This window comes from Phyllobates terribilis, unplaced genomic scaffold (genome assembly GCF_046119375.1).
Source record: "Phyllobates terribilis strain yellow unplaced genomic scaffold, ASM4611937v1 Scaffold_3__8_contigs__length_932513732, whole genome shotgun sequence".
Taxonomy (NCBI): Eukaryota; Metazoa; Chordata; class Amphibia; order Anura; family Dendrobatidae; genus Phyllobates; species Phyllobates terribilis.
The window spans coordinates 741843054-741868525 of record NW_027362763.1 but is presented as its reverse complement, the minus strand read 5'-3'; the positions used below and the strand labels follow the sequence as shown (position 1 = coordinate 741868525).

At 43.3% G+C, this 25472-nt stretch overlaps 1 protein-coding gene across 3 annotated transcripts in view; it reads left to right on the top strand.

The window, feature by feature from the left end:
• The window catches only part of WDPCP (WD repeat containing planar cell polarity effector), a 420756-nt gene that overhangs the window by 218111 nt on the left and 177173 nt on the right, over positions 1 to 25472 (top strand). For all 3 annotated transcript variants that reach the window (XM_073672146.1, XM_073672144.1, XM_073672145.1), the window contains exons 13-14: positions 3810 to 3873; positions 11263 to 11365. In XM_073672146.1, coding sequence (XP_073528247.1) covers positions 3810 to 3873; positions 11263 to 11365 — 167 coding nt within the window. The remainder of the gene's footprint in view (positions 1 to 3809; positions 3874 to 11262; positions 11366 to 25472) is intronic.

Below are 25472 nucleotides of genomic sequence, written 5' to 3'. Positions count from 1 at the left end.
GTGCTCCATACAGTATAATGGCCCCACATAGTTCTCCATACAGTATAATGGCCCCACATAGTTCTCCATACCGTATAATGACCCCACATAGTCCTCCATACACTATAATGGCCCCACATACTGCTCCATACAGAATAATGGGCCCCATGTGATACTCCATACAGTATAATGGCCCCACATAGTCCTCCATACAGTATAATGGGCCCATATAGTGCTTCATACAGTATAATGAGGCCCCACATAGTGCTCCATGCAGTATAATGGCCCCACATAGTGCTTCATACAGTATAATGAGGCCCCACATAGTGCTCCATGCAGTATAATGGCCCCACATAGTGCTCCATACAGTATAATGGCCCCACATAGTGCTCCATACAGTATAATGGCCCTACATAGTTCTCCATACAGTATAATGGCCCCACATAGTCCTCCATACAGTATAATGGCCCCACATACTGCTCCATACAGTATAATGGCCCCACATAGTTCTCCATACAGTATAATGGCAACACATAGTTCTCCATACAGTATAATGGCCCCACATAGTCCTCCATACAGTATAATGGCCCCACATAGTGCTCCAAGCAGTATAATGAGGCCCCACATAGTGCTCCAAGCAGTATAATGAGGCCCCACATAGTGCTCCATACAGTATAATGAGGCCCCACATAGTGCTCCATACAGTATAATGGCCCCACATAGTCCTCCATACAGAATAATACGCTCCACATAGTCCTCCATACAGTATAATGAGACCCACATAGTCCTCCATACAGTATAATGGCCTCACATTAAAAAAATAAAAATAAGATAACTACTTGCCTCTGCCCGTATACCTGCTGCTCTTGTCTCTTCATATTGTGACAAGCAAAAGTTATGAATATCCGGTGTGAACAAAGCCTTGACAGTGAAACCTGTCAGTGAGCTCATCTGATGGCAGGTCTATAACCTTTTTCTCTCTTCTGAATATTCCTGTTAACTGATTCATGACCAAATCAATATTCATCTTTAAACTGGTCATTACTCCGCAGATAAGATGTTCATGAGGATAAAATTAAGGGTTACAGACACTGGTGTCAGAATAGCTCAGTGACTGATATCAATGTTAACTAGAGATGAGCGAATGGATTTGCAGGACCCTGGTCCAGGGGCCACTTCAGTAGTCCATGGACGCCTGTCAAACATTCTGCGAATCTTCTGCTAACTTCCATCCTCCATGGCGCCTCTTTTGATTAGTAGGCCCAGCTCAATGCAATGATTGCACCACCCTGCATGAAGCCTACAAATCAGAAGAGACGCTGGGGATACCGACAGTTAGGAGGGCTCCCGTCTGGTGGGCCACAGGCTACTGATGCTGCCTTTTGGGCCATGGTCCCACAAATCGATTCACTCATCTCTATTGTTAGGCTTTCGTTAAAAAAAATAATAATTCTGCAGCCTGTATGTAACATAATTCATTCTGCAGGCTGTATGTAACATAATTCATTCTGCAGGCTGTATGTAACATAATTCATTCTGCAGGCTGTATGTAACATAATTCATTCTGCAGCCTGTATGTAACATAATTCATTCTGCAGCCTGTATGTAACATAATTCATTCTGCAGCCTGTATGTAACATTCATTCTGCAGCCTGTATGTAACATAATTCATTCTGCAGCCTGTATGTAACATAATTCATTCTGCAGGCTGTATGTAACATAATTCATTCTGCAGCCTGTATGTAACATAATTCATTCTGCAGGCTGTATGTAACATAATTCATTCTGCAGGCTGTATGTAACATAATTCATTCTGCAGCCTGTATGTAACATAATTCATTCTGCAGCCTGTATGTAACATAATTCATTCTGCAGCCTGTATGTAACATAATTCATTCTGCAGCCTGTATGTAACATAATTCATTCTGCAGCCTGTATGTAACATAATTCATTCTGCAGGCTGTATGTAACATAATTCATTCTGCAGGCTGTATGTAACATAATTCATTCTGCAGCCTGTATGTAACATAATTCATTCTGCAGCCTGTATGTAACATAATTCATTCTGCCGCCAGATATGTACTAGTTCATTTAATTTTTTAGCCAAAAATAAAAATTTACTAAATAAATATGCGTATAAGCTAAATGATGGTTGGTTACTAATGCCATATATTTTTATTGAGTTTTTTTTTGTTTGTTTTTGTAGCATTGCTATTTTGGGCCATGAATAATTATCTTCTATCTGTACCATAACATCCACCATGAAGTGGCTAACACGTTCTTTGGGTACTGTTAATTTATTATCACCATGAGATGTGGAGGCTGGTAGTCTGCCAACTTCTGGTCAAGGTTCAGTCAGCCTATTTGATAATATAAATTATTCTGACATGCATGTGTAGTCATGTGATTATTTCCTAAATGAGAAATGTTTCGATAGTAAATGTGATTTTCCCTGTTTCTTCCACCACAGTGTAAGATTGTCGTAGTTTCTATATTTCATAACTAAGATAAATAATAATTAGATTCAAATCAGAAAAGAAGTGTATGTGTAATTGGTGCCAATGTGGTTCTAGTCTCACAAGAAGAAAAAGTTTCTACAGTGAAAGGTATTAATGACTATTTAAAGGCGAGGAAGAGTAATATAAATAGCCTGCAGCAACCTAAGCCTAAGAAAGATTTCATTTCGCTGATTAAAGTCACTTTATGGGATCTCCCTTATACTAATCTGATTAATATCTCTGGTAATTGCTTCAAACCGTATTCGAAAATGAAAAGTTGTATTAATTGACTTGGCACCGATATAGAATCCATACATATATCACATGAGCTTCTAAATTTTATTTTAATCTGTGTCTATGTTTTCTATTTCGTGGACTTGGCCTTATGCTGCTTTAAAGGGAATGTATCATGGAGTTTAATTTTAGTTTAATTAAAGTTTAGGGTTTTTTTGTAAATGTTTTAGGCCATAATGGTCCATCCTTTATAGCATAGTTCTAATTAATTCAATAGTTTTTGGCCAACAACTATTACTTCCGGCCTCTTCATGCACATATTTTCTCAATATGATCAAGCGTATCTGTGTTTTGAGAAGAGAGTAATAATAAAACGGTTATCTGTCATTGCATTGATGACTCACTAGTGAGACGGAGGTGGCTTTGCAGACTCTAACCCAGTCTACACAACAAAGTGAGATGACTGAAACAGGGGTTCTCTGCATTTTGTATGTGCTCAAGTGAAAATATATGAAAACTGGAATATTTCAGGGCTTTTTAGATAGGATTTAATGACATGAAATATGTCATTAAAAAAAAACAACACTGAACATCTCACTCTGATACCACTTAGAGCTGAAGGATGAATTTGTCAACTTTCTCTGTTACGCTAAGAATACCAGATTCAGTTTATTACACCTGAGAGATAACTAGTCTTAGCTGTCTCCATTTGATTTCTTCACAAGTTCAGTGTGTCCTTCCTTCTACATTTTTGCCACCATGCCCCCTATCTACTCATTGAATCCTTGATTTTCCTAAATCCCCCATTGTGCCTCTATCGCCTTACTTAGCGTGAGCACTTTGGGATCCTTCGACTTAAAAATGTCAGAGCATGGGAACCCCACGCTGAGCAACGTCGTTTTATATGCCCTCAAATGAGGTCCAGCCCTGTCCTTCGTGCAAAGATCTTATTGTTCAGAACATTACTAAAGGTAACAGCTTCTGGACCCGCACCAATGACACGTGGATGCACCTTACTGTTTTTACTGTTTATTTAGGTTATGTAGGTCTTATTTATGAACATTAGACATTTTCAGTGATTTTTCTCCTTTTTTGCAGACATCAGCAATTTGAAAAAGCTTTTCTGCTTGCCGTAGATATTGGTGCACGAGATCTGTTCATGGTAAGTTATATGTTATTGGTATTGTTATATCGATGGACATTTTATCAATATGAGTTTTTTTTTATATATAATTCTTTAAAAGGAAGAAAACTGTACAAATCTTGCTTCCTTGTATCAGCTTTTCAGTTCAGATAACGTCAGAGCTAAATAATATCTAACCAGACACCTGAGATCAGTGTTTCTGGCATCATAAGTGCATAAACTGTTACAAAGTAAGAATATGTATTCAACTTATATGATTGTTTTAGATCTTTACTTGCCTCAGTTGATTTTTTTCTTCCCTTTAGTCTTTGTTATTTTTTTTTATACTTTGTTGATGTTTTATTATACTCTTTATTATATTCCATTAGGCATTTATATCCAATGCCTTGAAAAAGTATTCATACCCCATGAACTTTTCCACATTTTTTCACATTACATCCACAAACTTAAATGTATTTTATTGGTGTTATATGCAGGGCTGTGGAGTCGGAGTCGTTGTCCATTTTGGTGGAGTCGGTATAAAATGGACTGACTCATAAAATATGTAATAAATTGGGTACAGTAGTTCAATGCAGGATGTGCTGTAAATTTTTTCAGAAGAATTTGGGAAAGTTATGACATGTCCTATAAATGTGTGGTCTGTTCCTGATCTAAGGATCTTGGCTTTTAGTTGAGATGAATCTGTGCTGCACTTTATGTACATGCTCAATAGTGAGGCCGTGCTGTGGAGTGGAAGTTGGAGTCGAAGTCTGAAGTCAGGAAAATTGAGGAATCTAAATCAGAGGTTTGACTTACCCACTCCACAGCCCTGGTTATATGTGATCTACCAACACTAAGTAGCAAGTATTTGAAGTGTTAAGGAAATTATTAATGGTTTTCTAATGATTTTAAAAATATAAATCTGAAAATTGTGATGTGCATTTGTATTCACCCCCCCTGAGTCAATACTTTATAGGACCACATTTCACTGCAATTACTGCTGCATGTCTTTTGGGGTCCGTCTCTACCAGCTTCGCACATCTAGAGGCTGAAATTTTTGCCCATTCTTCTTTCAAACCAGCTCTAGCTCAGTGAGATTGGATGGAGACATCTGTGAACAGCAATTTTCAAGTCTTGCCACAGATTCTCAATGGGATTTGGTTCTGCACTGTGACTGGCCTTTCACACACATGAATATGCTTTGATCTAAACCATCCATTGTATCTCCGGCAGTATGTTTAGGGTCGTTGTTCCCCTACATGGCTTTTTGCAAACTGTAAATGGGTGTCACACAAGGTGTGGGAAAAACTTAGTGCAACACAAAGGGAAGAGGGAAAGGGAGCCCAGACTCTAGGGAGAGGGGGGAGTGGAGACCTACTAAGCTGGTCTAGTGTCACCCTGTCTCCCCTAATGACCCTATATTGGTTCTTCACCAATCGCCACACGCGTGCCTCGCCCTGTCTTTCCCTGGCGTATGGCTAAAGCTAGGGAAGGGAGGAGATGAGCACTAGTCGATCCCCACTAAACACTAAAGACAACAAGGGAGGACAAACAGGGGGAAATTGCTTAGCTTCAGATGACTCCAGACAAATGCGCACACGTCCTCAAGCTCCAGAGAGGAAGACGTACTGCTCTTGCTAAAGCCTTCACAAGGAGTAATGAATATCGCCGGCACCGTCCTCTGGGACACAGCTGGTATTTATACACCCAGGCCAGGGTGTTAATTAGCCAGTGGAAGGTAGCTGCTGGGTCCTAGAGACAGTCTCTAAGAAGGTGTCTGCAATGCCAAATGTAGAGATCTCCTGCAACACACTGCAGGCCGACTGTCTGTCACTTCTGACACACCCGTGACAATGGGACTTCTTATGGTTTGCTTTCAAAAATAGTTTTCTTCTTGCCACTCTTCCACTAAGGCCAGATTTGTTGACTATGCGGCCAATAGTTGTCCTTTAGACAGATTCTCCCACCTGAGCTGTGGATCTACAGATCCTCCAGAGTTACCATGGATCTCTTGGCTTCTTCTCTAATTAGTGCTCTTCTTCCTTGGGATGGCAGTTTAGGTGGACGGCCATGTCTTGATAGTTTTGCGGTTGTATCATACTCATTCCATGTTTCAATGATGGATTGAACAGTGCTCTGTGGGATGTTCAGAGGTTGGGCTATTTTTTTTTATAACTTAACCCTGCTTTGCTCTTTTCCACAACTTTATCCCTGACCTGTTTGGTGTGTTCCTTAGTTTTCATGATTCTATTTTATCCCTAATATTCTCAAACAAAACTCTGAGGCCTTCACGGAACAACTGTAGTTATACTGAGAATGAATTGCACACAAGTGGACTCAATTTACTAATTACGTGACTTCTGGAACCCATTGGTCATTCAGGATTTTATTTAAGTGACTACAGGTGGCTGAATGCAAATGCACTTCAACATTTTCAGATTTATATGCTTAAAATAATAAAAAAACATGTATCGTTTCCTTTACATTTCACAAATACTTGCAACTTAGTGTTGGTATATCACATGAAATCCAAATAAAATACATTTAGGTTTGTGGGTGTAATGTGGAAAAGTTCATGGGGTATGAATACTTTTTCAAAGCAATGTATGTTTCCATACTTTACATGTAATCTTCATCTTGTCCTGCAGTGATATGTATCAATATCATACTGCATGGGCGCTCCGCTCTCATAACCTTTGTGATTTGCATTTGGTGTACAGTACACACCTTCTCATTTAAAGATTTTTCTGTATTTTCTTGACTATGAAAATTGTACATTCACACTGAAGGCATCAAAACTATGAATTAACACATGTGGAATAATATACTTAACAAAAAAGTGTGAAACAACTGAAAATATGTCTTATATTCTAGGTTCTTCAAAGTAGCCACCTTTTGCTTTGATGACTGCTTTGCACACTCTTGGCGAGCTTCAAGAGGTAGTCACCGGAAATGGTCTTCCAACAATCTTGAAGGAGTTCCCAGAGATGCTTAGCACTTGTTGGCCCTTTTGCCTTCACTCTGCGGTCCAGCTCACCCCAAACCATCTCGATTGGGTTCAGGTCTGGTGACTGTGGAGGCCAGGTCATCTGGCGTAGCACCCCATCACTCTGCTCCTTGGTCAAATAGCCCTTACACAGCCTGGAGGTGTGTTTGGGGTCATTGTCCTGTTGAAAAATAAATGATGGTCCAACTAAACGCAAACCGGATGGAATAGCATGCCGCTGCAAGATGCTGTGGTAGCCATGCTGGTTCAGTATGCCTTCAATTTTGAATAAATCCCCAACAATGTCACCAGCAAAGCACCCCCACACCATCACACCTCCTCCTCCATGCTTCACGGTGGGAAGCAGGCATGTAGAGTTCATCCGTTCACCTTTTCTGCGTCGCACAAAGACTCGGTGGTTGGAACCAAAGATCTCAAATTTGGACTCATCAGACCAAAGCACAGATTTCCACTGGTCTAATGTCCATTCCTTGTGTTCTTTAGCCCAAACAAGTCTCTTCTGCTTGTTGCCTGTCCTTAGCAGTGGTTTCCTAGCAGCTATTTTACCATGAAGGCCTGCTGCACAAAGTCTCCTCTTAATAGTTGTTGAAGAGATGTGTCTGCTGCTAGAACTCTGTGTGGCATTGACCTGGTCTCTAATCTGAGCTGCTGTTAGCCTGTGATTTCTGAGGCTGGTGACTCGGTAAACTTATCCTCAGAAGCAGAGGTGACTCTTGGTCTTCCTTTCCTTGGGTGGTCCTCATGTGAGCCAGTTTCTTTGTAGCGCTTGATGGTTTTTGCAAATGCACTTGGGGACACTTTCAAAGTTTTCCCAATTTTTCAGACTGACTGACCTTCATTTCTTAAAGTAATGATGGCCACTCGTTTTTCTTTACTTAGCTGCTTTTTTCTTGCCATAATACAAATTCTAACAGTCTATTCAATAGGACTATCAGCTGTGTATCCACCAGACTTCTGCACAACACAACTGATGGTCCCAACCCCATTTATAAGCCAAGAAATCCCACTTATTAAACCTGACAGGGCACACCTGTGAAGTGAAAACCAATTCCGGTGACTACCTCTTGAAGCTCATCAAGAGAATGCCAAGAGTGTGCAAAGCAGTCATCAAAGCAAAAGGTGGCTACTTTGAAGAACCTAGAATATAAGACATATTTTCAGTTGTTTCACACTTTTTTGTTAAGTATATAATTCCACATGTGTTAATTCATAGTTTTGATGCCTTCAGTGTGAATGTACAATTTTCATAGTCATGAAAATACAGAAAAATCTTTAAATGATAAGGTGTGTCCAAACTTTTGGTCTGTACTGTATATCCCAGGAGCACTGACCCTTATACTGACGAGCCCACATGGGTATATTTTTGCTCGGTAAATGTCATGACATTTTTTTTTTTTTAATCAGTGTTTAACTTTAAAGTATTGCGGAAAATGCTGGCGCTGTATAAAAAAATTGCTATTTTTCTTTTTGCGATGGGAGTCCGTGGCAGATATGTGTATCTGTACCGGCATACTGTTTCTTGGGTTTGGTGCATATATTTGGCAATACTCAGCCTCATGTTCAGTTATTGAATATAGTTTATACCAGGGTGCATTTTTTGATAATTACTTTATACGTTTCATGTCAGAGTGCTGGATACATTTATTTGGCACATAACATAATGCTGGCATTGTGCTCCAGGGTAATATTATAGTCTAGCGTATTCTGTCTACCTCAAAACTGTGCACACCAGTTGATGAATATGTCAAACACTATAAACAACCTCAGCTTTGCCTGACTTTATTTTCTCCATATTATCAGTGTTCAATTCATAAAAGGGGTTTTCAAGGTTCAGAATATTGATAGCCTTTAGAGATGAGTGAACCCAAATTTAAAAGTTTGGGGTTCATACTGGACAGTTAGTGTCCGGCGCTAAATGTCGAAGTCTGTTGTAATGTTCAGAGTTCCGGGGGAAGTCCATTGTAATGTTCGGAGTTCCGGGGAAAGTCCGTTGTAATGTTCGGAGTTCCTGGGGAAGTCCGTTGTAATGTTCGGAGTTCCGGGGGAAGTCCATTGTAATGTTCGGAGTTCCGGGGGAAGTCCATTGCAGATAGAGCTTTTTATTCCAGCTCAAAAGTTTGACTCCCCATTGTTTTCAATGGGGTTCGGGTTCTGGTTCAAGTCCAGGTACAGTTCTGGTACCCGAACCGAACTTTGAAATAAAGTTTGGGTAGGGTACCAGAACCCAAATTTCCACTGGTCCGCTCATCGCTAATAGCCTTTAATTAGGATCAGCCATCAATGTCTGATTGGTTAAGGTCCGATCCTCAAAGTTCCCACCCCCGGCTATATGAAGGGTGCTACGTGAGCAAAGCAGAAGAGGCTGCAGTTCTTGCAGAGCATCTCAGCCCTTTCAAACAGCTGATTGACAGTGGTGCTGAGTCAGGGCTCCAACTATCGGATATTACAGCCTATGGCTATTCCGAACCTGGAAAACACCTTTAAAAATTAGTAAAATTTGCCCACTTGGATACTCATGTAACTGTTGTACTAATGTATGCTCTTATTTAATTTTGTTGAAAAATTATTGTCTGTTCACTTGTCAGAAAATCTTTACCCTAGTGGCAATCTTTATAGGAAGCCCGTCCTTGGGATTTTGATGGCACCTAGTGTGTCTTGTACATCACCATTAAAGTGACATATTATGAAAGCTTTTGCCTGTACATTATAGAGGAACAATGATGCAACATGGACTTCAAGACGTTTTACATTTCATCCCTCCCACTAAATTAGCTCCAAAAGTCACATTATCCACGTCTTTATTGGCTTTTCACAAAGCACTACGTGAGGTTTTTGTTTCAGAAGACCCTAATCCACAATGTCCCAGCAAGGTCAGGTAGTCACCGCAAATGCAGCCATTGCTTCTTTCCCAGCATGTTCCCGCTCCACAGCTAATTGTATGGACGGCTACATAACAATGGGAAGAAAACCTTTACTAAACCTTTTCACGGATGTGTTTGCTGAAATCTTTAACATAATGAACATATGGACTCTTTAATGGAGACTTTAACAGTAGATCTAATAATGATTATCCTATAGGGTAACCTGACCATTGAGAACGATCGGATGAGTTGATCCAAAAAACTTTAGTGGATTAGAAAAAGAGTCAATAATTACATGAAATAAACAAAGTGAACCAACTTAATTTCTGTAATTGCAATAGTAATTATTACTTCTTTTTTTTTATCACTGTACAGTATAAATGTTCTTGTTTTTAACAGGTTATTCTCAAAAGTGAACTGTACATGTGCATTATGAGAGCATTGATAATGTGCACAATTACAAATCGACCTGCAATGTTACAAGTAATGTAACAACTGTGTAGGGTCACGTTCACACGTCATCATTGAAACGGACGTTTATTTCCTCTTGCAGAAATCGGACACTTTGATTTCAGCCGAGGATGTGCGTTTTTGCCATTTAGTATGACTAATCTCAGTACAGGCAAAAATCTGCATCAAAAATTTTCGTAGCTTGTGACTGGGATTGCCGAAGCATGAAATGTGGACTGTCGTAGGATTTGTCAACAATTTGGGACAGAATCCATTTCAAAATCTGTGTCTGATCTGTCACATGTGATTAGATCCTTATAGGGAGAATATAGTTATTGTAGAACCGTGTTCACATTTCTGGCATCCAGAATTTCACAATTTTCTATATGGATGAATCCATTGACCAGTATTTGACATCTCCTATAAGACACAATTCCAGTACTATCCAGCAAACATGTTGTGCTCCCAGAAATCTTTTTCCCAAATTGCCCAATATTCGAGTGAGAATGTGTAAGAAGAATACATGGTACTATTTAGGAGACGAGCTTGTCTGCTGACTTCCATCTCTAAAAGGGGCAGTTTGATAATAGAAATATAATTGCTGCATTTTTCCCTTTGTGTTTGTCTCTATGGTTAAACATATAAATTGAGTTCATTTATTTGGGCAGTTTTGCGTTATTAAATATCTCCCAGCAATTTCATTACATTACCAGTGGAACTCAATTAAAGGCCTCTGAAATGGTCTAATTTTGGATAGTATATAGCGTATATTCAAAGGTGTCTTTGTCAAGAATTACAGACTCCAGCAGCTGACTTTTCAAAGGCATAGGTTGGTCAGAAAGTGCAGCATAAGCTGGCAAGTAAAATATATGCTTTTTACTTCGTGAAATGTGTTTGATTGCCTGGCTGGAGATAAGGTGTGCGTAAGATGATACATTTGCATCGCGGAAGAATGAAAATTGAGAAAATTAAAACATAACTGTGGGTTCATCAGTCCTGTCTATGTTCTGTGATCTGGGCAATAAAAGATTCTTTTTCTTTGAAATTCTTCTTTGTTGTGCGCCCAAGATTCATTTTAGATTAATCTTTTATTTTGCTTTATTTCCAAAGGACATCCATTACCTTGCACTAGATAAGGGTGAATGGGCACTAGCTAAAGTGGCAAAGAAAAAGGCTGAGGAAATAGATGCAGAATCAATAAACGCCGGAGTTGGTAAGAATTAATGCTATTTAAAAAGATTCTCTTTTTTTTTTTTTTGAATCAATACGTTTTCTGTACTGCCGCAATGTTACATATGTGTGGGGTTATTGGTTAGTTTCTAGGGAAAAAGAATTAGAGGAGATAAGCTTCAAATGCCACCTGCTGATCCCGGACTTCACATAGAACAGATTCACTGTTAATACAAAATGAAAAGAGTTGGCGGCAAACTGACTACAGTCACATTCTTACCTACATTAGGATGGCGTAATCTAGTTTGCAAAATTGTTCTCATTTAAGTTCTTTTCACACCGAGTCAGGAAAACTCCCAATGTATAAGTTTATAGGAAACTGGTAACGGATGAAATACGGAGGCAGCTTTCACCCGTGGGATTCCATATACTGTGCGGTATACTTTTGTTTTTTTTACTTGGTTCCACTGTATAGAATAGTGCATTTTTCACCATGTCAGAAATTCCAATGGAGGCCATATTGGCTTCACTTGTATGAATGCTTTTTCATATGTATCAGGAACTTGCTTAATGCATATGTGTAGTGAACACGGGGGTAAAGGATCTTACTATGAAAAAAATGCACAAACCTCACCCAGTTCCTAGACAAACTATAGTATCCAGTAAAGCAGGCCCTATCGGCTCCAGCACGACCTGGATAAACCCTGAAGGTAAAATTAGTCAAGACAACCCTGACCTGGCCCCTGAAAGGCTGTCAAGTGTATCACTTACCTTCTAAGCAACCGAGGAAGAGCTCAGTGTACAACGAAACCCCAGCAGAACATTTATCTGACTGGCCTAGATACTCAGAATTAGGACTAGAACTCCAAGCAGAGTCCACTAAAGACTATCACCAGCAGGGGTAGGTTTAAGTAGTAGCACCTGCAGTGTGATAGGACAGGAAAGATAACAAATGAAAACACCTGCTGTTCGAAAAGAATGGACGAAGGCCAAAAGTAATCAGCACCCGGACAGCGACAGAACCTGCTGCGGCTCAGCGAACAGAGATCTCAACAGACGAGCACAGGAACGCCGGATCGAATCCCGAGACATGGTAGATGTACACTGTTATTTCCGTGCGATAAGTGGCAGATAGACTTGCCTGTACTGCAATAAAGAGTTGGCGGAGCTGGAGTCACAGCTTTATATCTTAACCCCTTTACAGCCTGGGACATATTAGTACGCACCATGCTGTAACCCCCGGTTCAGTGAGGGCTCCAGCGCTGAGCCCGCACTGAACCGAGCACATGTCAGCTGATTATTACAGCTGACATGTGCCTGCAACAGCCGCGGGTGGAATCCCGATCCACCCGCGGCTGTTAACATGTTAAATGCCACTGTAAATCTCTGACAGCGGCATTTAACAGCGCCGCGTCGGAAGCGCGTCACTTACCCTGCCCATCGGTGACCTCGTCACGTGATCGCGGGTCACCGATGGGTGGTCATGGCAACCCTGGGTCTGCAACAGACTCCAGTGGTTGTCATGAGCTGATCACTATGCGTGCCACCTAGTGGTCGGCGCTCATAGCACAGGAGCATTTCTGCTGCACACAGAGGATCTACTCGTCCCATGTATGTAGCAGAGGCGATCAGACAAGTGCTGCTTCTAGTCTCCTATGGAGACTATAGAGGCAAGCAAAAAGTGAAAATAAAAATGGTTTTAAAAGTATTAAAAAAAAGTATAAATGTTTAAATCACCCCCCTTTTGCCCCATTCAAAATAAAATAATAATAAAAAAAGCCACATACACATATTTGGTATCGCTGCGTTCAGAATCGCCCGATCTATCAATATAAAAAAAGAATTAATCCGATCGGTGAACGGCGAATTGAGAAAAAAATTCTAAATGCCAGAATTACTGTTTTTGGTCGCTGCAAAATTGCAATAAAATGCAATTACGGGTGATCAAAACATCGGATCTACCCCAAAATGGTATCAAACTTCAGCTCGGCGCGCAAAAAATAAGCCCTCACCCGGCCCCAGATCCCGAAAAATGGAGACGCTACGGGTCTTGGAAAATGGCGCTTTTTTTTTTTTTTTTAATTTGTTAGCAAACTTTGGAATTTTTTTTCACCACTTAAATAAAAAGGAACCTAGACATGTTTGGTGTCTACGAACTCTTAATGACCTGGAGAATAATAATAGCAGGTCAGTTTTAGCAATCAGTGAACCTGGTAAAAAAAATGTAAAAAAAGCATCTGTGGTATTGCACTTTTTTTTGCAATTTCACCGCACTTGGAATTTTTTTCCCATTTTCCCGTACGCGATATGGTAAAACCAGTAATGTCGTTCAAAAGTACAACTCGTCCCGCAAAAAATAAGCCCTCACACGGCCATATTGACCAAAAAATAAAAACGCTATGGCTCTGGGAACAAGGCGAGCAAAAAACAAAAATGCAAAAATGGAAAATCCCAGGGTTGCGAAGGGGTTAAACTGAAAATGTTTATATGTAGTGCTTAATATCTAATAAACTGGAGAATGAAGGAGAGAAAGCAGGAGTGCTACCTGTACGATGAATTAATGTGATCTACACCATAATAGTGAATCTAACTTGAAAGTTGTACAGGACATTTATAAGCTTTATGGTCATCGAGGGGCGTTGGCTATAAGAAGACCTCCTGCAGTCTAGTTTGCATGTGATGATCAGACATAATGTGGCTCATTACAGGACAGATCTGTCATAACTAATGTAATGAGCCATGCACCTCTGCATTTATCACATGACCAGGACTCATTTTTATTTATTGGAAGTAAACCATGAAGCCCCCTATCGATTAACTTTAGGCTGAGACGAATTTGAAAGCCATGAGGAATTTACACTGAAAATATACTGATAATATGTACAGTGGATGTAAAATGTCTACACTCCCCTGTTAAAATGCCAGTTTTTTGTCATGTAAAAAAAAAAAAATCATACCAAGAAAAATAATTTTAGAACTTTTTTCACCTTTAATTTCGCACATTATGTATACAAATCCATTGTGAAACAAACTGAAATCATTTTGACGAGGAAGATAAAAATGACAAAACTAAAATAATGTGGTTGCATAAGTGTGGACACCCTCTTATAATAATTGGGAATGTGGTTGTCATCAGAATTAGCCAATCACATTTAAGATCATGTCAAATAGTCAGTGCACAGCTTCCATCATATACAGTGATTCTGATTAACCCCATATATAGTGTGAGGCAGTGACCGGGATCGTATACGAGGGACGTTATATATCCCCCAGAATGTGTACAGAGACCTATTAAATCCATTGGAGTGCATTGCAGTCACACACACAGCTGCGGCTGCAATGCAGGAATGAAGGTAAACATTGACCTGGGCAGACTACCTGGCTAAGGCAGATTAAGTAAAACCCGGCAGGGCCTTCATTTCTTGGAGGAGGTCACAGGAGGCAGTGGGGCGGCCTCCTCCCTCCAACCCAGGTTTTCCAGTGGCTCTTGCCACAGGTCCTTTAAAAGTCCTGCACTAACTATTAGTGTTGTTCTATGTTGCAACCTGCTAGGAGCATAGAAGGAAAGCTCGGCGGGCCTGTGTGTGGCTGAACCACCGCCTGGGAAGGCTCTGCACCTGTCAGGCTCTGAGCGGCCTGGCGCGGCCGTTGTCCCCGGCAACCGTTGTTTATGGACTCATGTCAACCCGGCTGCGAACCGGAGGACTTTCTGTTTACCCATGAGTTGCTGAATAAAAGCTGTTTATGTTGGACTTGTTTTGGGTCACTGCCTCACTTGCTGCATGGTGCGAACATGCTTTACATATGGTGGAGAATGCGGGCATTGTGACTAAGGCATACCCCCACCGGCAGCTGCATGGCCACAATCCGGCCTTCAACCTTTCAGCCTAAACCTGTGGATAAAATGGAGGAGCTATTAAGTCAATTGGTCCATACGCAGCGGCAGCAACAGCAAACCAATGAGCTGATCATGCAGCAGCTCACAGCTCTGCGGGAGACGCCGACGGCACCAGCACCGGAACGTCGAGAGGCCCGGGGCAAGGTTCGCTCAGCGTTGAGGAAGATGGGACCGGAGGACGACGTGGAAGCCTTCCTTACCATCTACGAACGCACAGCAGAGCAGGAAAACCTACCAGCCGACCAGTGGGCGGAAGTGGTGGCGCCGTTTTTGGTTGGCGATGCCCAGAAGGCCTGTTTCGACCTCAGTCGGGAGGACGCCCGGGACTACCAGAGGCTCAAAGGTGATAAAAATACATACGTGAGGGCTCAGCGTGTGTTTTCGTGGGCCTATGTGGAGACCCGACCTGCCCGGTCTCAGGCTTATGACCTCCTGCAGCTGGTAAAACGGTGGCTCCAACCTGAGACTTTGTCCCCAGCCCAGATAGTGGAGAGGGTGGTGGTTGACCGGTTGGTGAGGACTCTGCCAGTCGCTATCCAACGTTGGGTGGGGCAAGGGGACCCCGGCACCCTCGACCAGGTGGTCAGTTTGGTCGAGCGCTACTCAGCCACTCAGGACTTCATTCGAGACTCCGTCCCCTCTCGGTTGTCACGTCGATCCCTGCCAACCCAGGAATCGGGAAAGGGGTCGCTTCCCTCTGCTGGGGACAGTCAGCACCGTACCCGTGCTGAAGGGGAACCCCGGAGTGAGAGTGGCAGGAGACCGATTCCCTCCCAAACTGTCATAAGACCTAACAGTACCACCACCCTTAGGTGCTGGCGGTGTCAGGGGCCGGGACATGTGATTGCTAATTGTCCCCTGACTACCGAACCCATGGACTGCGGATATAGCCGCCGTGTCTCAATGTACGCCCAGACTGTCTGCACAGCGAGCCCCGAACCCTGGGACAATGAACTCCAAATATGTCAGGTACTGGTTAATGGGTACCCCACGGAGGCCCTCCTGGACTCAGGGAGCCTCGTGACTCTGGTACATGGGTCGCTGGTGGCAGGAGACAACCCCGGTGGACGGCCCGTCGGGGTTGTGTGTATCCATGGGGACCTCCGAGAGTACCCAACTGAGGAGGTAGTCTTGTCCACGCCATGTGGAGACATAAAACATGTGGTGGGAGTGGTAAAAACTCTTCCCTATGGGACTGTGTTGGGGAGAGACAAAATCCACTCCCCCCCGGTAAAATGTATTACAGACACTGTACCCGACGAACCTGCCGTAGGGGTGTCCAACCTAGTGACAGAGTGTGACCCCGATAGGTTTCCCTTAGAGGTGTTGGCAGGAGTGGTCGAGGAGACCCCATCGATCCCCGAGCTGAAAGTGTCCCGGGGCACGTTTGGGACAGCTCAGCTACAGGATCCCACCCTGACTCAGGCGCGGGAAAGGGTGTTAGAGATAAATGGCGTAGCTCAACAGCCCGGTGCAGATACTGTATTTCCACGCATGGTAATCAACGGTGAGTTACTCTACAGGACAGATAAGATCAGGGACGAGGTTGTAGAACAATTAGTGGCACCTCAGTCGTACCGTCGAGAAATTCTGGATATGGCACACTCACACCTGCTGGGTGGACACTTAGGGGTGAAAAAGACGCTAGACCATATCTTACAGCGGTTCTTTTGGCCTGGGGTTTACGCGGAAGTCAAAAGGTATTGCGAATCCTGCCCCGAATGTCAGTTGACCTCACCCACTGCAAGCTTCCGTAGCCCATTGGTACCTCTGCCAGTGATAGAGGTGCCTTTTGAACGGATTGCAATGGATTTGGTTGGACCCATTGTAAAATCCGCCCGTGGACACCAACATATACTGGTAGTCGTCGACTATGCCACTCGGTACCCGGAAGCTATACCACTACGCCACACCTCGGCAAAACTGATTGCACGGGAGCTGTTTGCCATGTTCTGTCGCCTTGGACTACCCAAGGAGATCCTGACAGATCAGGGGACCCCCTGTATGTCAAAAGTGACAAGGGAACTATGCAAATTGCTAAAAATTAAACAATTGCGCACCTCAGTGTACCACCCTCAAACCGACGGGCTAGTAGAATGGTTCAATAAAACCCTCAAGTCCATGTTAAAAAAGGTGGTTTCTAAGGATGGAAGGGATTGGGACATGTTGTTACCCTATTTGATGTTCGCCGTCCGTGAGGTACCCCAGGCTTCCACAGGGTTCTCTCCCTTTGAGTTATTGTACGGCAGACACCCTAGGGGTCTGTTGGGCCTAGCCAAAGAGACATGGGAACAAGAGCCAACTCCGCATAGGTGTATAATTGAACACGTGGCTAGTATGCAGGACCGGATCGCGGCGGTCATGCCCATCGTGAAAGAGCATCTGTTAGATGCCCAGTCAGCTCAGAGGCTCACATATAATAAAAGAGCCAGAGTCAGAACTTTTAACAAGGGTGATCGGGTGTTAGTACTGGTACCCACAGCCGAGAGTAAGTTCATGGCCAAGTGGCAAGGACCATATGAGATACGAGAAAAAGTGGGGAAGGTAAATTACTGGGTGTATCAGCCCGGAAGGAGGAAATCTGAGCAGCTTTACCATGTAAACCTGCTAAAGCCTTGGAAAGATCGAGAGTGTTTAGTTACAGACGTCACGCCGGGCATAACACCAGAGAATTCTCCACCTTCAGCCAGGGAAGCATCCGAGGGGGAGGTCAGGATAAGTGATGCCCTCACTAAACAGCAGCGACGAGAGGCTCGCTCGCTGGTGCAGCACAATACCGACGTGTTCTCAGAGCTACCAGGTAGGACTACGGTTATCCAACATGACATTGTCACCGAGCCTGTGGTACGGGTACGAATAAGACCGTACTGGGTACCCGAGGCCCGGAGGCAAGCCATCACGGCTGAGGTAAAACAAATGCTTCAGTTAGGCGTCATAGAGGAATTATGGAGTGAGTGGGCTAGCCCCATCGTACTGATTCCAAAACCAGACGGATCATTACGCTTCTGTAACGATTTCCGGAAATTGAATGAAGTGTCAAAGTTCGACCTTTATCCAATGCCCCGGGTGGACGAGCTGATTGAGAGACTGGGGCAGGCCCAGTACTTTACCACGCTCGATCTCACCAAGGGTTACTGGCAGGTACCTCTCACAGATTCGGCGAAGGAAAAGACCGCCTTCGTAACTCCAGAGTGTCTATACCACTATGTGGTCTTACCTTTTGGGTTACATGGGGCCCCGGCTACATTTCAGAGGTTGATGGACATAGTGCTCAAGCCTCATCAGGAGTACGCGTCCGCTTATCTAGATGATATTATCATCTTTAGCACCAACTGGCATACGCACCTATCACAGGTACAGACCGTGCTGGATTCTCTCAGAGCCGCAGGGTTAACGGCAAACCCCTAAAAATGTGCGATAGGGCTAGAGGAAGCCCGATATTTGGGGTATGTGATAAGCCGAGGAGCTATCAAGCCCCAAATCAATAAAGTTGAGGCTATAAAAAACTGGCCTAAACCGTCAAGTACAAGACAGGTGAGGGCGTTCCTTGGCATCCTTGGGTATTACCGCTGGTTTATACCTAATTTTGCTGGGCGAACGGCGGCCCTGACCGATCTCTTGAAGGGAAAAAAATCGTTAATGGTTCGGTGGAACCCTCAGGCAGAAGAAGCTTTTCAGTCCATGAAGTTGGCCCTGTGTGGACAGCCGGTCCTCATCAGCCCCAACTTCAGTGAAACCTTCATTGTACAGACAGATGCCTCAGAGGTAGGCCTAGGGGCGGTATTGTCACAAAAAGTGAATGGTGAAGAGCACCCGGTCACCTACTTGAGTAGAAAACTTGTCCCGGCAGAGAAAAACTGTAGCGTGGTAGAGAAGGAGTGTTTGGCTATTAAGTGGGCCTTGGAATCACTACGTTATTATTTACTCGGGCGTCAGTTCCGCTTGGTGACGGACCACTCACCCTTGGTATGGATGAGGAATGCCAAGGAGAGGAATGCGCGAGTCACCAGGTGGATGGATGAGGAATGCGCGAGTCACCAGGTGGTTCCTGTCTCTGCAAAATTTCAGTTTCTCTGTAGAACATCGCCCTGGGAAGTTGCAAGCAAACGCGGATGCCCTGTCCCGGGCACCCTGTATGGTGGCAAATGTTAAACCCCACAAGTTTGAACAGAGGGGGGGGATATGTGAGGCAGTGACGGGGATCGTATACGAGGGACGTTATATATCCCCCAGAATGTGTACAGAGACCTATTAAATCCATTGGAGTGCATTGTAGTCACACACAGCTGCGGCTGCAATGCAGGAATGAAGGTGAGCAATGACCTGGTCTGACTACCTGGCTAAGGCAGATTAAGTAAAACCCGGCAGGGCCTTCATTTTTTGGAGGAGGTCACAGGAGGCAGTGGGGCGGCCTCCTCCCTCCAACCCGGGTTTTCCAGTGGCTCTTGCCACAGGTCCTTTAAAAGTCCTGCACTAACTATTAGTGTTGTTCTATGTTGCAACCTGCTAGGAGCACAGCAGGGAAGCTCAGCAGGACTGTGTGTGGCTGAACCACTGCCTAGGAAGGATCTGCACCTGTCAGGCACTGAGCGGCCCGGCGCGGCCGTTGTCCCCGGCAACCGTTGTTTATGGACTCATGTCAACCCGGCTGCGAACCGGAGGACTTTCTGTTTACCTGTGAGTTGCTGAATAAAAGCTGTTTATGTTGGACTTGTTTTGGGTCACTGCCTCAGTTACTGCATGGTGTGAACACCGCCGCCTTGCAATAGATAACCTAAGACGGTCCTATACGTTTACGGAAGTGAAAAATACATAAATAGCCTACAGAAAGACACTACTGTGCAACAAGTAGATAAAATAATAAATCTTTATTCACACTTACAAAAATAAAAACAGGATAAAGAAGAGATAAACTGCAGCATAGAACGGCTAGTATCCAAAATACATGTCCTCATATGCAAGTAAACAATGGATGAAAAATACATAAATACATATATTAAGTTACATGCAGAGAGATATAAGTCCAAAGAAATCCCCTCCTAAATATATGCCACAGCACAGATACTGTTTAATAATATTCCAAAGTTTTTACAACAAAGTGTCTATTTACAAGAGCAACGGATACAAAATGACAAAAATAATAATAAAACAATTATATCAAACTAGATGGTGGCCCGATTCTAACGCATCGGGTATTCTAGAATAGGTATGCGGCCGACCAGGCGCAATCAGCAGAGCAGTGTTTAAATTTGGCGCCAAAATCGCTGATTGGTCGAGGCCGGCAACCGCGACCAATCAGCAAAGCGGTGTTAAAATTTGGCGCCTATATCGCAGATTGGTCACGGCCGGCGGTCGCGACTAATCAGCAGAGCGGGGGTTAAATTTGGCGCCTATAATGCTGATTGGTCGCGGCCAGCGAACGCGACCAATCAGCAGAGCGGTATTTAAATTTGGCGCCAGTAATGGTGATTGGTCACGGCCGCGACCAATCAGCAGAGCGGTGTTTAAATTTGTCGCCAATAATGCTGGTTATTCGTGACCGGTAACCGCGACCAATGAGCAGAGTGGTGTTTAAATATGGCGCCAATATCGCTGATTGGTCGCATCCGGACACCGCGACCAATCAGCGAAGCGGTGTTTAAATTTGGCGCCAATATCACTGATTGGTCACGACCGGTGGTTGCGACTAATCAGCAGAGCGAGGTTAAAATTTGGCGCCAATACTGCTGATTGGTCGCGGCCGGAGACCGCGACTAATCAGCAGAGCGGTGTTCAAATTTGTCACTGAATCTGCTGATTGGTCGCGCCCGGCGGTCACGACCAATCAGCAGAGCAGGGTTTAAATTTTGCGCCAATACTGCTGATTGGTCGCGGCCGGCGACCGCGACCAATCAGCAGAGCGTTGTTTAAATGTGGCGCCAAAATCGCTGATTGGTCGCGGGCCTAAGATCGCGACCAATCACCGATTTGTGCGCCACATTTAAATAGCGGCCGCGACCAATCACCGACCTTGCAGAAACATTTAAACACCGCTGTGCGGATTGGTCGCCGATGCTGCCTGCGACCAATCACCGATTTGGGCGCCACATTTAAATAGCGTCCGCGACCAATCAGCACAGCGGTGTTTAAATGTGTCTGCAAGATCGGTCATTGGTCGCGGGCGCTATTTAAATGTGGCGCCCAAATCGGTGATTGGTCGTGGGCAGCATCCGCGACCAATCATCACAGCAGTGTTTAAATGTGGCGCCCAAATCGGTGATTGGTCGCGGGCAGAGGCTGCGACCAATCAGCACAGCGGTGTTTAACCTTTGATCCAAGATCAGTGATTGGTCGCGATCTCTCGCCACGAACAATCATCGAATCATATTGCTGAGGACCGGGGAGCGCCGCTGCCTGTGCCGCTACTTCCGCTGCGAGAACCCGGGACATGAGCGGGCGTTAGCAGCAGAAGTATCCCGACCCGCAGCGCCGCTCCCCGGTCCTCCCTTGACACCCTAGCCGCATGGAGGTCAGCGTCGCCGGCGGTCGGGAGATGAGCTCCGTCCCGCAGATGAGCCGCTAACGGTCGCCATCTTTTTTCAGAAATCCCGCGGCGCTGATTGGCCGCTGCCGGACCAATGAGCGACGCGGGATTTCCTGGACAGACAGACAGACGGGATAAGACGATTATATATATAGATGTATTACTATATTTCTGTGTCCTTTACTCAGGAAAAGGTGATATATTAATCTCAGAAAAACAATATCCAAACCCTGTCTGAAAGATGTTTATAACATAATATCCCTTCACAAAGATAAAGTTGGGCTCAAAAGTTTACAATACCCCGGCAGAATTTTTGCTTTCTTGTCCTTGTTTCAGAGATAATAAATGATAACAAAAAATTTTTCTCTCCACTCATGGTTACTGGTTGGGTGAAGCCATTTATTGTCAGACTACTTTGTTTTCTCTTTTTAAATCTTACAACCAAAAACATCCAAATGACCCTGATCAAACACAGAAATATAGTAATACATTATATATAATTGTTTTATTATTATTTTTATCATTTTGTATCCGTTGCTCTTGTAAATAGACACTTTATTGTAAAAACTCTTTTGAATATTATTAAACAGTATCTGTGCTGTGGCATATATTTAGGAGGGGATTTCTTTGGACATATATCTCTCTGCATATGATTAAATATATGTATTTTTCATCCATTGTTTACTTGCATATGAGGACATGTATTTTGGATACTAGCCGTTCTATGCTGCAGTTTATCTCTTCTTTATCCTGTTTTTATTTTTGTAAGTGTGAATAAAGATTTACTATTTACTATTCCCATACATATTAAATGGGAAAACGTTGGGGAAATCTGACATGGAGAAGGACCTGGGCGTCTTGGTTAATAGCAAATTAAATTGGAGTGCCCAGTGTCAGGCAGCAGCTGCGAAGGCAAATAGAGTCATGGCATGCATCAGAAGAGGAATAGGGGCATATGATGAGAACATTGTTCTTCCTCTGTATAAAGCGCTGGTAAGGCCGCACTTAGAATATTGTGCACAGTTCTGGACTCCGGTGCTCAGGAAAGACATATTGGAGCTAGAGAGGGTACAAAGGAGGGCGACTAAGGTAATAAAGGGAATGGAGGGACTAGAATACCCAGAGAGGTTGTCAAAATTAGGCCTATTTACTTTGGAAAAGAGAAGGCTTAGGGGAGACCTCATAAACATGTATAAATACATCAGGGGGCAGTACAGAGATCTCGCCCATGACCTGTTTATACCAAGGATGGTGACAAAGACGAGGGGGCACACTATGCGTCTGGAGGAAAGGAGGTTCCTGCACCAGCATAGAAGGGGATTCTTTACGTTCAGAGCCGTGAGACTCTGGAACTCTCTGGGAGAGGAAGTGGTGATGTCCAACTCACTTAATGAGTTCAAGAGAGGCCTGGACGCCTTTCTTGAGAACAATAAAATTACATCTTATGCTTAGTGATAGTTAATTAATCCAGATTGGTGTCGGGAAGTGAATTTTTTCCTCAATGATGTCAATTGGCCTATACCGCATGGTTTTTTTTTTTGTTTTGTTTTTTTTTGCCTTCCCCTGGATCAACGCTGCAGAATAGCTGCAGTGCACAAGAAATAGGCTGAACTGGATGGACGCTTGTCTTTTTTCGGTCTTATAAACTATGTAACTATGTAACTATATTTTATCTACTTGTTGCACGGTAGTGTCTTTCTGTAGGCAATTTAACCCCATATAGTTTAGTTGTTCTTGTAACATTTTTCCTGACATTTTCTTAGTTGCATTTTACAGAAATAGCCATGGTCTGTAAACCACTTACAACACAGCAAAGGATTTCAATGTTGAACGCTATCAGTCAGGAGTAGGGTACAAACATTTCCCAGGCATTAAATATGCAATGGAACACTGTGAAGAGGGTCATCAAGAAGTGGCTTAAATTTAGCAAAACATTGACAATACCTAGAACTGAGCGTCCCTCAAAAAGTGATGAAAAGACAAAAAAAAACAGATTGGTACAATTTTTTTTTAACATGAAGAAGCTGTTTAGTAGCACTATTTATCAGATTCACTTAAGTTGTGATGGGGAGTCTCCAGCCTTTTGCAAGGGATGTCAGAAGTGAGGAGCATCATTAGAAGACATACCTGAACCAGCAGAGCAAGTGACTTATTTATTTTAGAATAATCCTTTATTTAGTTTAGACAAGGATCTTATTACAGCAGTAAAATCAAAGAAGAGGAGGTTACTTTCTAATGTAGGTTTTACTACTTCCGCTATGCAGCACAATGAGCATGATTACGTGAAATCTGCTTACACTTTGTCAAAAATTTTAACAAATTTTAGACAGCCTTTTTATTGTAGCTTATAGTGTGACCTGTTAAAATGTTTTTCTGGAAATTGCTACTCAAATAAGTGTGTCTCTGTATGAGATGTAAAGGGGTTTATCGCCAAAAGACATTCATGACCCATCCAAAGTATTGGTGATAAATGTTGTGATCTCTTCGGGCCTCTACTATTAGCCCCAGATTACAAGAACAGTTATCCTGCCCGATCTCACATTCTTTCTTAATCAGGATTAAATGTCAAGGCATGCTCATGTATGACTGCTGCCCTTTTATTTATGGGACTAATCGAGGGAAAACTTTTTTTAGGATTAAAAATGTCTAGATGGCTGGACGAATCACTTTCACTGTAGACCAGAAGTTAATGTAAGGTCACATAACAGGTCATTCAGCTGTCAGCTTGTAGAGGAAGCTACTAAAATGTGAACCTCTATTATAGAGGAACCATGAAATCCAAACTGAAATTTTCATTTTTTTTAATCCTGAAAATGATGTTATAGCCCCCACAGAGACCTGATCTCAACAATTGCACACCGTTGTTGAAGGATTTTTGCAGAAAGGTTGTTCCAAACATCTTGAGAATCACAGGTTTTTTATGGCTATAAGCTGATACAGATCCTGTTTCTTAATAACATTAGCTGTATGTTTGGGGTTGTTCTAATGCAGAATAAATTTGGAGCCAATCAGACACCTCTGTGATCAAATTGCTTGATGGACAAGTATCTGCCTGTATTTCAAAGCATTGAGAACACCATTTTTCCTATCTCCAATTCCATTCGTTGAAATGCAAACTTGCAAGGAACCTCCACCATGCTTCACTTTTCCCTACATTATTGTGCCACTCGCCAACCTTTTGTCAGGACTCCAACCCAGCAGCTCTGGTGCACCTGGTGGCAGCTCTTCCCTTTGCGCTATTCAGCTTGCTGGACAGTTCCTTGCTAACCCAAATACTATTACCTGTGTAGTTCCTCATTGGCTCCACCCTGTAAGTTCCTATTTGGCTGCACCTTGTAAATCTCCTATAGAACACCCTATTTAAACCTGGCTTTTCACCTCCTTCCTTGCGAAATTATTGAGCTCCCAGCCTTTAGTCAAGCTCTCCTTTCACCTCCTGCCTCATCCAAGAGTATACTGCTGCTCCCGTGTACCGACCTCTGGCTATTCCTGACTACGCAACCTGCTTATCCTTCAAACTATACCGCTGCTCCTGTATACCGACCTCTGGCTATTCCTGACTATGCAACCTGCTTAACCAAGACTATACTGCTGCTCCCGTGTACCGACCTCTGGCTATTCCCGACTACGCAACCTGCTTATCCTTCAAACCATACTGCTGCTCCTGTATACCGACTTCTGGCTATTCCTGACTATGCAACCTTCTTATCCTTCAAATTATACTGCTGC